At 38.9% G+C, this 13,341-nt stretch overlaps 1 protein-coding gene across 4 annotated transcripts in view; it reads right to left on the bottom strand.

Moving 5' to 3' along the window:
* Positions 1–13,341, bottom strand: part of EFL1 (elongation factor like GTPase 1) — a 177,741-nt gene that overhangs the window by 15,434 nt on the left and 148,966 nt on the right. For all 4 annotated transcript variants that reach the window (XM_072148346.1, XM_072148347.1, XM_072148348.1 and 1 more), the window contains exon 18: positions 8,628–9,625. In XM_072148346.1, coding sequence (XP_072004447.1) covers positions 8,628–9,625 — 998 coding nt within the window. The remainder of the gene's footprint in view (positions 1–8,627; positions 9,626–13,341) is intronic.

Here is a 13,341-nt window from a genome sequence, read left to right as displayed (position 1 = left end):
TCTGGCCTCATCTACCACCAGCTTGAAGGATTGTAAACCAAGAACACTAACATACTGGTGTGCGCCCCTCTGGATCTGCTCTTCTTTAAGCTTTCTATGCCCTTGTTTTTAAGAAATAAAGGATTTAAAACTTGATTTTTCTTGTAAACTTCAGTGCATAGAAAGTTAAAGAAGAGCAGTTCCTACCACACACCAGTAGGTCACTGTGCTTGGTTTACAATCCTTCATCCTGGTGGTAGATGTCCTTTAAGTCAGACCCGACTGCACACTGAGGGGGATTTATTAACTTGACGTAGGATACAACTAGCATACGACTGGTGTTTCCGACTAGCGTTCCATTTCTACACTGTAATAGATTTTAATAAACTGTAATAGATTAAAATTATTATTTTTGTAATTGAGGAGGTAGGTCTGGATAATCAGAATCGGGTCATGTAAGCTATATTAAATTCCTCTCATTAAGATGGTGGGTGGTGCAGGTCTCAAGTGTGCAGTGACTTCTTTCAACGTTCCTACAGTTTTTCATGCCATACAGATCGGAGGAACAGGACGGGGTCTCTGGCTGAGAGATTCAGAAGGAGACCCTCGAAAGAAGGTAGAAGCAGTTTGTTACCACTCCTTTCTTTAATAAATAGCACTGAAGAATCAAAATGACCGTCATAGATTAGGGTTTTCCCACAAAAGAAAATTCTCAAATCTCAATTCCCTAGTGATGTTTACACAATAAAGATCATTTTAACCCCTTACTTTACAATTTTAATCCCATCACTCCATAGGCTGTTCAGTACAAAATCCCAGAGTGTGGACAGGGACTCTCTAAGCAGACACTTCATGATCCATCTAGTTCTGTGGGGTGATGATGTGGTTGTATATACACTTTCATCTGGCTTCTGACATTGTACTAACACTGACACATAAGAAGAAGAGACAGATCAGAGATAATGAGATGCACGAGAAGCCTATTACACAGAGGCATGACAGACAGAGGCTGACAGACTTTTACACTGTCAGTTCTGCTTCATCTCTGCTCTCATATGTGCCTGCCTCCCCCTTCCCCCCAGATCACTTATCTGCCTGGAGTTTGTAGCTTGCAGCTTCTCTTTCCGTACAATGTGGTGCTGGAAGGAAGGGAACCAGTGTATGTGTCAGTGTGAGCTCAGTGCTGTACTGCAGGGGGGCGTGGCTACAGTGCAGGGAGCAGAGAGAGACAGAAACTCAGCAGCAAGGCCTCACACAGAAATCCAATATGGTGGCCACTCTAAGTCAGAAGTTGCAGGGTCGTATCTAGGGGCAACTGAAATTGTTTACACCAGGACTGATGAAGACAGGTTAGCCTTATATCTGTGAAATGCTGCATTTTTGTTTATAACACTGAATTATAGAATGTGTTATTTTACTATGTTATAGAATGTGTTATTGTATCCTGAGTACATATAAGAAACTTGTCTTTGTGGGAATACCCCTTTAATATACAATAGTTATGTTTTAAGTTAATATGAAAATTAAAAAAAAATTCCCCCACTTCTTATAACTTTAACGTGAAATAAAGCTTTACTGCACTACACACAACCAATAAATGTATATCCTGCCTCTTGAATATGACTTTGATCAACGCTATATTCTGGAAGGGTATAAATGCTTCAGTGCTGGTGATATATACAGGCGGTCCTCTACTTAAGGACGCCAGACTTACAGACAGACCCCTCTGACCTCTGGTGACCTCTCTGGATGTTACTATAGTCCCAGACTGCAATGACCAGCTGTAATGTGTCTGTAATGAAGCTTTATTGATAATCCTTGGTCCCATTACAGCAAAAAATGTTTAAACTTCAATTGTCACTGGGGCCAAAATTTTCTTTGTCTGGATCTACAATTATAAAATATACAGTTTCGACTTACATACAAATTCAAGTTAAGAACAAACCTCCGGACCCTATCTTGTACGTAACCCGGTGACTGCCTGTACTGTTGTCACTTTCCTCTATATAGCTATATTTATCCCAGTGCGTATGAAAGTCATTATAGACATGATACAAGGAATACATGTATATATCCACCCACGGTACCCCCTGCAACGATCCCAAATCCCAAAATTTTGTGAATGTTTATATGATGTGTTTTGTATTTGATATTAATTGTACTATGAAATGAGCTATACCATACAAAATAATTTCCCTGCAGGGATAAATAAGTTGCTACTCTATTCTATACTTTAATAAGGCGTATGTTTGAGAACAGTAAAACTGTGCTAGACCTGATGGTACGGCTTAAGCCAGGACATATGGAGCTCATTTTAAACTGCAGAGTCACAGAAGAATTCCAGACATCAATAGGTCAGAGATTTTTCTTTCTGTTCTGCAGTGATTTATCAGATTTCATGTTTACCAGTGTGCGCTCCAGTTTATGTGCAATGTTGTATATGTGACACTTGACATTCATGGTCAGGGATCATTATGCTCTGCTACAATCTGTAATACATGCTCCCAAGGCAACAAATTATCCCTGTGCTGCTCTTAACAGATTTACCATGCATTTTACTACTTTAGGGACTAGCTACAAGACAGTATGGACTAGGAATGAAAGCTTCCAAACTCAACTATGTTTCAGGTAACAGGTCATAAGCCAAGAATCTACTCTGAAACTACTGTACTATGGAACATGTATTCACCTTCAATATACTCTCCATGTGACATATGTTCAGAAATATAGATTAGAGATATTAAAGTTATATTCAATTAGAAATATTTCTAATCCAATAAAATGTGACCTTAAAGAAAATCTACCACCACCACATAAAACCCTAAAACCAAGCACACTTACATGTTGGATCGGCTCTTCTTTCAGCTCTTTAGTTTAAATATTATGCAAATGAGCTCTGTGTTTTATAGATGTTAGTTTGCATAATTGTAAAGCCCTTTTTTGTGAAAACAAGAGTACAAGAAGCTAAAAGAAGAGCGGATCCTGCCAGAGGGGGCACACACCAGCATGTCAGTGCGCTTGGTTTATAATCATTCATCCTGGGGATAGGTTTCCTTTAAGAATAGATTCACAGCCACACAAACCTATCATTTGTAGCGATTACAACATTGCTGCAATTCTCACAACTTTAGAAAAGTTGCAATGGACGCTTAGAAGATCTGCATGGAGGTCACAATACCACCAAATTTTATCTGTAAAATTGACCACAACTTTACATAAGCCAGAGGATCAAAATAATCAGTAGTTGGGGGAAGTGTTAGGCCTGGGACTCAGAAATACTGTGAGACCCCCAGGACAGACAACAATAAAGGGGTTCATGCTTTTGATTTACCATTCTAGCAGTGCAAGTACAATTTAAAGACACCAGCGTCCTCAGTTCTGTTCCTCAGCACCATGCCCTCCACAGGATAACTTTACTATTAAGACACCCTTAAAACTTTAAAAAAGTTTTTTTCTTTTTTTTTTTTAATAGGGACATATTTTCTCAGATTCTTCTTGTGAGAGAAGTGACATCTACTCCTGAGGTGGGGGCCTCTTCACACTGCAAAGCACATAATTAGTTCTCTTAAAGCTGACCAACCTGCTTAAATCTAGAAAACTATTGTATAAACGTAAAATGATAGGAGTTATTCCCCCTTGTTGATCCATAGAAGTCTATATTTTGATTATATGTCTCTATGAACTTAAGCCCTCATGCACATGACTCAAACCCTTATGGGCCACAAGTCACAGATACATGTGTCAATGCTTGTGGCCTGTGTGTCATTGATGCGTGAATCACACAATGATGACCGAAATAAACAAATTCTGAACAGGTCGCAATGCTTTGACATGAGTAGTTGTCCTACATTGGTTAGCACTGCAGCCTTGCAAGACTGGGGTCCAGGATTTAAGTCTGAAACAAGGAGAACATCTTCATCCAGATTTTCTGTATGTGTGGTTTCCGCTGGCTATTCTGGTTCTATCCCACACTCCAAAAGTATATTTATAGGTCACTTTGTTCCCTTTGATACTAGAGGGTATTGTGGATAATCACCAACATTTGGTGAGAAAAAATGTTGTGTATATGAAGACTCCCCATTTTTGGTTCGGTTTCTTCCAAATTACAATCAGAGTCAACAGCATGTGATTTGTGGCACGGCCACTGAAAAGTGTCCAAATACCCCGATGATGCTGCCAAACACTGAGACATTTTGGGTGGACTTTTGTTTGTGCCTTATTATGTTAGATACATACTACCCCTAAATTGTGGAGTTGTATGGTAATCTACGTATCCCAGTGGCACCAAACAGTGATTGCACTAACATGACAGGCCAGTTATAAGTGAGTGTTAATGAAATTCAGTGCAAATTGTCACAGTTGTCAAGTCAAAGAACGATGCAGTTGACATTTTATGAGAGGTTTGAAGACTTAAGAGCGATGTTCTTATTATGGGACACATCAATGTCTTGGGTCTGGCACCATGTACTCAATGATGAGCACCAAGAGGATATTCTTAAAGTCTGAGCACTCACAGACCCTAGTTCTGGGTTCTTCATCAACAAGATCCTTATAGTACTCAAAAGACTTTAATATATGACGTTGATCCGGGCTTCAATAAGAAATATGTTTTTATAGTAAAGTGTCCACTATTAAATCTCTTTGAAGGTTTCTAAGACATCAGCATGTAAACCTTAAGAAGTCTTGTGATTCATCACATTACAATCTTTGCATCCACTGATCAATCACTTCCGTGGACACTAAGGAGGATCCAGTTTCTTTTGTTATTGGAAAATACTCTCTTGCTACATTTCTCTCTGGGAAGAAAACCATCTTACGAGTTATTGAAGGGACTTTGAAAACTTCTAAAGATTTGATGGAAAAAAAACTCTTTTGAGTCCTTTCTTTCACAAACTGCTTATGGCAATGTTATTTTATAGTGTTTAGTGAAAACACAGCAGCTGTCCTATTCCTGAGTGAGGGAGATGTACATGGTAATTGATCCACATGCCCTGAGTTATATCTCTGCAGAGCAAGCCTTGGTCACTGACACAACAACAGATTAACTAAAATCAATATGATGACACGAAAAAGGTGTTGATAAATAAAGTTCCTAGTCTCCTTATAAACAACGCGTCTCAAAAGGCTTCTTTTTCCAATTTATACTTGTTGCTGCCACAAAGGTATTGTATTGTCCATTCAAAAGTGAATATGCATATTTTTCTTATTTTTTTCTAAATCATTTAGGTTTACGAAATAAACCTGGAATAAACCGGAATATGCAACAGAAACAAATTACAGAGGTCATATGTTTCCTGTATTTCTTTACCAAGTTTGCACAATCTGCAGCAGGGATTTTGGCCCAGTCCTCCATAAAGATCTTCTCCAGAACTTTCAGGTTTTGATTCCGTCGCTGGGCAACATTAGGTTTCAGCTCATCCAAAGATTTCTGACTGGGTTCAGGTCTGGAGATTAGATAGACCACTTCAGGATCTTGAAATGCTTCATACAGAGCAGCCCCTTAGTTGCAGTGGGTGTTTTGGGTCATTTTCATTCTGGAAGACCCAACCACAACCCATTTTCAATGCTCTTATTGAGAGGAGGTGGTATTTGTCCAAATTCTTGGCCTCATTCATCTTCCCTTTAAGAAGAACAGTTGTCCTGTTGCTTTGGCAGAAAACCACACCCAAAGTAGGATGTTTCCACCCCCCATGCTTTACGTTTGGAATGGTTATACTCACCCGTTTCCAAACCCAGCAAGTTGAGTTGATGCTAACAAGTTCTATTTTGGACTCATCTGACCTTCTCTAAGGTATCCTCTGGATCATCCAGATGGTCAGTGGGAAACTAAGAATTTAGATTGTGTCTCTCATAGTTGATGTGTACCTACAATAAAAATTTCCGACCTCTCACGTCTTTGTAGGTGGGAAAACTAGCAAAATCTGCCTGGGATCAAATACTTATTTCCCCCCACTGTAAGATGACAGGCACAAGATACCCAGCGACCTCATTAGTGCCATGTCGTTATATAATCTGTTGCAAATTTAGAAGCCATTAGTCTATAAAGCCTAAAATCCATCTGATAAGAAAACCTCTATAAGACTTTGTCTACTATAAATTCAGTCACTTATGATGACCAGATTTCCTCACTGAATTAATTACAGAAAATAGAATGAGTGGTTTTTACTTGACTTTGTCAATGACATGTGCTTTTGAGGTCTGCAATACAACAAATGAACTCTTAGAAGATAGCCCAGAGCCTTGCGGATAGTCTTCTTTCTGAAGTAAAGATTTAAAAGGAAGTATGATGAGAAACATTTGTAAAAATCTGCCTTGGGCCTTGAAGTTCTCAGTGTTAAAGCAAAAATATATTTGGAGGCTTGAAAAATTCCTCAAAATGATTTTCTTTTACTCTTGAGAAACATCAAAACATCTTCTTCTTACTCAATTAATATTAGAGGCAGAAACTCATTCTGTTCCTACATTAATATCAAATAACTTAATATTGTTATAATAGTAATAATCTCTGAATATTTGATTTAATACAAAAGAACCAAATATTTAGGTTATAGTATCGCTGACACAAAGTAGGACTTCATCAAACCATAAAAATAGATGAACACAGAAACTTTTGTAATGATCTGAGCATATATGTAGATATTTTCTATGATCATCATCAACACAAAGTTTTAGAAAATTCTTGTCCTTGCATCTAGAAATCTGGGTTCAAAAAGTAACATAATTGGGTATTTGCAACATTTTGGGCTCAAATGACCAGCAAGTTTGCAACATTTTTCAAAAATTAGCTTAGAAAGGGGGAAGTTTCTTCCGCCATTTTTATCTAGCAAGACCCTTTATTTCTGTGCAACTGCAGGGACGGCGTAGGAAAATGGTAGAGTAAAATCTTAGGACAGACTTAGAGATGCTGCAAATTAATCAGTTTTTTAAAGGAAATCTATAATCTAATCAACTTTTAATATTATGCTAATGAGTATGAGGGGCTACCTTAGCCCCTCTGTGATCTGGCTTTACAGACACCCTGCTTCTTCAGCACTTCCCCAGCAGTGAGTACATCCTGCCAGTATAACAGACCATAAAGAAAGATCATAGAGAGCCCCTAAGGCTGAATAGCATCATTTTAAAAGTTGATTTAAGAAAGAAGGAAGGAGTCTCTGCATAACAAGTTATGTGTGTAAAAATGATGCATCATTTACCCATTATATGGTATTTAAAAGGCTTAGTTGCCTTCCACCAAATCAGTCCTTATCACCAATGAGGCTAATGTTCATATTTCCAGATTTTATAAAGAATTCATTTACTTAAGCATGCATTTAGAGAGGTTAAGGGGGGTTTTCTGGACTGATTAAAAAAAATTATATTAAAGAAACACCTATATGTGTGCTAAATACTAACTAGGACATGTCAGGCTAGATCACATATACCAGCATATACTTGAGTCTATAACCAAAATAAATGTAACAATCACCTTTCTGAGGCCCCGCAGGTCCTGTTTTTGATTGCTGTAGGTGGTCGTAGACAATTCCTGACCATGCACACACTATGACGTCAGCCGCTTGCTTACACTATGAAGTCAGCTAGCGGCTGACATCATGGTATGTGCGCAATTAGCGTGCAAGGACCTGTCTCCGGCTGCCAACAGCAACCAAGAACAGGACCTGCGGGGGGTCATGGAAAGATGAGTATTAATTTTGACATCAATTTGACAGATTAATTGTGACATGGGCTGGCTGGCTGTATACTGGGGGGCATGGGCTGGCTGTATACTGGGGGGACAAGGGCTGGCTGGTGGTATACTGGGGGGGGCAAGGGCTGGCTGGTTGTATACAGAGAACATGGGGCTGGCTTTATACTGGAGGGCAGGGGGCTGACTATATACAGGGGGCATAAGCTGGCTATATACTCACTGGAGGCTGTGACCAATGCATTTCCATAGACATACTCGAGTCAATAGGTTTTCCAAGCTTTTTGTGTTGAAATTAAATACCTCGGTTTTTACTCGGGTCAGCTTATACTTCAGTATATCCAATGGTTATTTTTAAATTCTCTATATCATGCTCAGCTTAATGTTTCACAAAGTTTTTGAAGTGGGCAAATTTTTGAATAGCAAGTAAAGTAAATGGACTACAGTTTCCATTGTCAAAAAAAAAAAAAATTGTAGGAAAATGTAGCTGCAATTTTTACCGTATTGGTGAATAAGGATTGCAAGTCTAACACCTTTCTATAACTCTACTATATGCCACCTTACTATCGCGGAAAGTTTTATAGTTTGGAGTCCAGTGGGAGTTCTTAAACTGTGATTGACAGTCTTCCAGGTATTACAGTACATAAAGAGATAGGACTGGCCACCGTAATCCCAAGACAAGATTAAGCAGAGATGTAAGGTAATAAATTTTATTAGAATTTAGAAACTATAAATCAGTCGTCATCTCCTGCTCTATAACATGCTGTCTGCAGATTTGGCCTGGACTACATTTTCACGGTGACAGGTTTGCTTTAAATTTCTTAAAATTCAACAAAAGTTAAATTAAAGGGAACATATGAGAATTGGAGATGACAGCAAACGTTATGAATGATAAAATTGTAATAGATAGACACCTACAAATACAGTACAGTTCAGTATGAGTAAACATGAAAAGACATTTCCTTACCTAAGACTTCTGCTGTAGCCATGATCTCACAAGTATACATTGCAGCCATAAGCCTCTGGGGCTTTACTTGGAAAGCATAACGACAAGCTTCCTTCATTGTGGCAATTAACTGTCCGGAAAATGGTCCGTAACAGTCTGTAAATAGGAAATCCCCTTTGCGTTTGCTGGATTTCTCCTGAGCCTTTGTGCTCTCCTGGCTGTGCTGTAGATTGTCATTTGCTTCAGCGGCTTCGCTCGAAGAATTATCAATAGATTTGGCAGCTGCATGTAGATCTTCTTCGCTCTTTACAATTTTTTCTTCTGATTCTTGCCTTTCTAACACCACAGATTTATTTATATCAAGTCTTTCCACAATGAAACAAACCCCCATAAGAGGTTCTTCACTCATGGGACCAGCCAATGTCACAAGCTGGAAACCACTAACAATGCTGTTATCAAAACTATGATATTTGCCCTCCCTGTAGACTTTATCAAGGCACTGCCATATGGATGGTCTTTCATAGCCTTCAATGCGATTTACCAAGATATTGGGCCCATAACGTCTCGGACCAAAGGACCATATTTGATCGACTACACCTCGCCACCTTCTGCCTTGTAAGTGCTGTTCGAGTTGGCTTTTGAATTCCTGAATTCGTTCGATTGTCGTCTCCTTGACCTGCATTGCATTGCCACCTTCACTGAAAGCCAAGTTGATCTGCTCCAATGTTCTGATTAGGTCACTGTTTTTCTCTAAAAGTTGGGGGACTTCTTCAGGGAGCGGCATGGCCCTCACACTCAGTGTGGCCAACTTATTTGAAGTTGTTAGAGTCACTAGGCCATCTGGGTCAATCTGGACTCCTTCGGGTAACTTGCTTTGCTCCTCTTTAACCTGGTGTATCACGGCCACTTTCTGCTGCTTTCCAATCTCTTCATTTACCATGTCAACCTTAGGGGGTCGGATTATGGTTTCTCGGAATGGGATTATAGGTGCAGATGCACTCACCTCAATTTTTGCAAACCTATTTGGACACAAAACATTGTTAGATAAAATAAAAAGTTACAATAAAATAAAAAGATCATAAAAATCATAAATGCATTCGTTAAGTGTTTTTTCCACCCTAAACTGGCCTAAGCATTGAGTGTTGACCTTTCCAGTAGTGCCCCTCACAAAGCTTTTTGTTGACTAAAATCAATTTAGACTGTGATCTTATATATATGCATCTCTGCATCACTTTTACTACAAGTTGTAATGATAAGAGGTTAAAAACCCAATGTGACTGATATATGTGAATTTTCATCTCTAGTCATCGACATGAATCAATATAAGGAAGGCAATAAGAGCAGGAGGTATTATTAAAGATCTCTATTCTAGCACAAGTATGGACTGCAGATGTAGACAGTCAATGAGGGGTATGACTATACGGAGTGCACTACCTGTTAGGAATATATAATGTGGTACTTGAATGACGGTAAAACCAAGACTGCAGGCTCACATAACATAACAGACAGGTAATGAAATGTCTGAAATGGGAAGCACAATGCAGTAGTTACTAACCATCAGTAAATGTTATTTCTATGAATGAAAACTTTAAAGTGACACAAAACTATAGAAAGGTGACTGAAGGGGTGAAAGGACATCTGTGGGAAAGATGGTAACGCAAAAATGTCCCCTTTTGCCAAATGTCTCCAATAGACGTGAGGGCGTTATTATAGATCCCCAGATGTGGCTGGTAAGGAAGTATTAGGAAGCCGTTACATCATCACTCTATGTACATGTGGTCTTCTCCTCCCAAACACTAAACTTATCTGGAGGCAGGGGAAACATGACATAAAATGGAAAGGTCTGGATCTTTTCCTTGCAGACACGGAAACATTTAACTCCAGCACAACATAAAATACTGTATTTCAGTTCTTCAAGTCTTTACAATCAAACAACTATTTGAAGGGATGGCAGGTGAAGAGAAAATGAATGAACAATTGTCAATTATTGTAATTCTATTAATATACAGTACTTCTAGTAATATAGCTGTACAGTAATTAATTTTTTAAAATTAATTAAAAGTTAATGTAATAATAGAACAAAAGTTAAAATTTAATATGTATATTTCTAAAAATGTTTTTAAAAAGTACTTGATTATAAGCCGGCCGAGTATAAGCCTTGGTACCTATTTTTGCAACACAAAAACTGGGAAAACTTATTGTCTTGCATATAAGCCTAGGGTGAAAAATGCAGCAACATCTCTTTAATAAAATGTCCAGTAGCAGCCTCCCCTCATCAATGTCCAGCAGAGCCCCTCTTTAAAAAGAGATGTCCAGAGCCCTACTCTACAGAAATGTCGGGCATTGAATCCGTTTAGAGAAATGTTGGCATTTCCCTCCTTTACAGAAATGTCCAGCACTTCCCCCTTTAAAAATAATGTCCAGAATTGCCTCTGGAAGTCGGAAGATTTGGGGAGAAAATGAGCCGGGGGTGAAACGGACGCTGGGGGTGAGTACCGGATGCAAGTCCAATTTTATTTTTTTCATACACCTAAGTATAAGAACAGTGGGGCTTTTTCAGCACAAATATTGTGCTGAAAAACTTGGCTTAAACTCATGTATATACGGTATATATGCTGGCTAGGGACCTTCACCGCTTTAACAAGTTAGAGAGAGACATATGGTGACCCAGTCCATGGAAAAAGGAGCAGAACAGCGGCTGTTCTGTCACAAGGGACAATCATTTCCGGCATAATATGTTATCTATGAGAGAATCAGCTACAATACACATGGATCTGCTCTGCCTTGATTTAGAAAATGTATATTGTCACACTATTTTACTGTGCTAAAATCTGTGATAAATGTACAAACATATGTCACATCTGCATTCTGCAACATCTATGCTGTTTAGGATTTGGTTTTCATTTTATTTTAGATTATGTACTATTTGTGCACATTCATAACCATTTGCCTTCTCCAGTCTATGTATTTTTTATTGACTGGTTGTGAGGGAATTAAATGGTTGGCATATTTTCTTACATTTTTTATTATTATTATTTTATTCAAAAATTTTTTTTTTAGATAAAACGTTATTTTGTTAAACAACACAATTATGTGATTGCTATTTATGTGATACATGCAGCCGAACGTATAGTGGGCCATTGGTATGGCTGCACATTTTGCAATGTCTATGAAAACCAGTCAAGGTGTAGGTGAGCATTTACTGCCTCACCGAGCCGTGATGGAGCTGGGTTTCTGCACGAAAGAATATAGGACATGCCCTATTTAATGTGCCAGCCGCCCGGTTTTCAATGGAGCGGGAAGCGCCCCCTCTCCTGCACCCGGCTGTAGCCCGGGCAAGCATACGTTCATGTGCAAGAGGCCTTATGCTGTAAGTAAATCAGTTTATCAGAAAAACTTCACACAACAACCACAGTAAAAACCCAAAACAGCAGCCATTGTGTCTTGCCGTTGGAGGGGGTCTGAATAGAGGCATTATTTCTACTATTTACGACAACCTATTATTTGAACGAATACCCCCTTTCCATTAGAGAGTCCCTGTCGGAAGCCCAACGGTTATCCCAAATTCATTTTCTGCCCAGGGTATATAAGACGCCTAGTCTACTCCATAGAATAAGGATTCGCCCTTACTTTTGTTGTCCTAAGTGTTCAGTTCCGGATGCTGCATATGATATGTTATTGCAGAGAGTTAGGGGAGTTTCAGAAACGTGACTGCACCTGATAAGCAAAGTACTTTCGCTGGACCTTGAACCGGACCCGAAGGTCTGCCTACCGGGTATTGTAGAAGCGGATGCCAAAGAGGTGGTTACTTTGTTGCGTATACAAAAGCTACTTTACTTGGCATGCAATGCTATTGCAGCCCTATGGATTCAGACCTTGACACCCACTGTGCAGGATTTTAATAAAGTTAAATGTTATTATCAGATAGAATAAAAAAAAAAAAAAAACATTTTTGAAAAGCTGTGGGGGCGGTGGTTAGAAACAGCAGGGCTCATGAGTAGGGCTCATATGGATCTGTGTGGAAGCCACCATTACCAACTGGTGGTTCAGGGGGTCTAATAGCAGACATGTTGTATGCACACCATGTTCTCTGGCTTGACATCAGGGTGGTAACGTTATGTATTATAATATAGCCCTTGCATTCTAGGTTCAATTCCTATGGTTGTACAGACTGGTCTTCGTAAAAAAGCTACATTTTTAGACTGTAACTGTAATTTTTACCGTAATGTACAAATTTTGTTATATGTTTTGCTACTCGTGTGGTCATCTATTTTTTGTATGTACAAGAAAAATGTTAAAAAACTTCGATAAAAATGGTTTGATTAAAAAAACAAACAGTAACTGAGTTAGACAAATCCTTTAAATTACATTGCTTTACTGATGATAGTCACCCTGAAAATATGAAACATGAAAAAAGTGACTTTATCCCAGGTTTGTCCTTGTCTACTTTCTCTCTCACAGATTAGGAAATGCCATCTGCATGACATGGTAGCATTAGATATGCATATAAATAAATACGCACATTCATTAGGGCTACATTGCTTTTTAATTGGAAAAGCCATTGCAGACAGAGTATAGAGCTATAAATGAAGTGATCGCGCTCAAGTGACAAGTAATGAGAGCTAGTCTGCCAAATAGTGCTCAGGATGAATGCAAGGCCAGAGAGGAGGCGGCCCTCGCCAGCAGCACATCATTTTATAGTCATTAATAAATGTACTTAGGGTCCAGGGGACGG

This window comes from Engystomops pustulosus, chromosome 4, assembly GCF_040894005.1.
Source record: "Engystomops pustulosus chromosome 4, aEngPut4.maternal, whole genome shotgun sequence".
NCBI lineage: Eukaryota > Metazoa > Chordata > Amphibia > Anura > Leptodactylidae > Engystomops > Engystomops pustulosus.
Note: the sequence above shows the minus strand (reverse complement) of the source record. Positions and strands in the feature narration are given on the sequence as shown.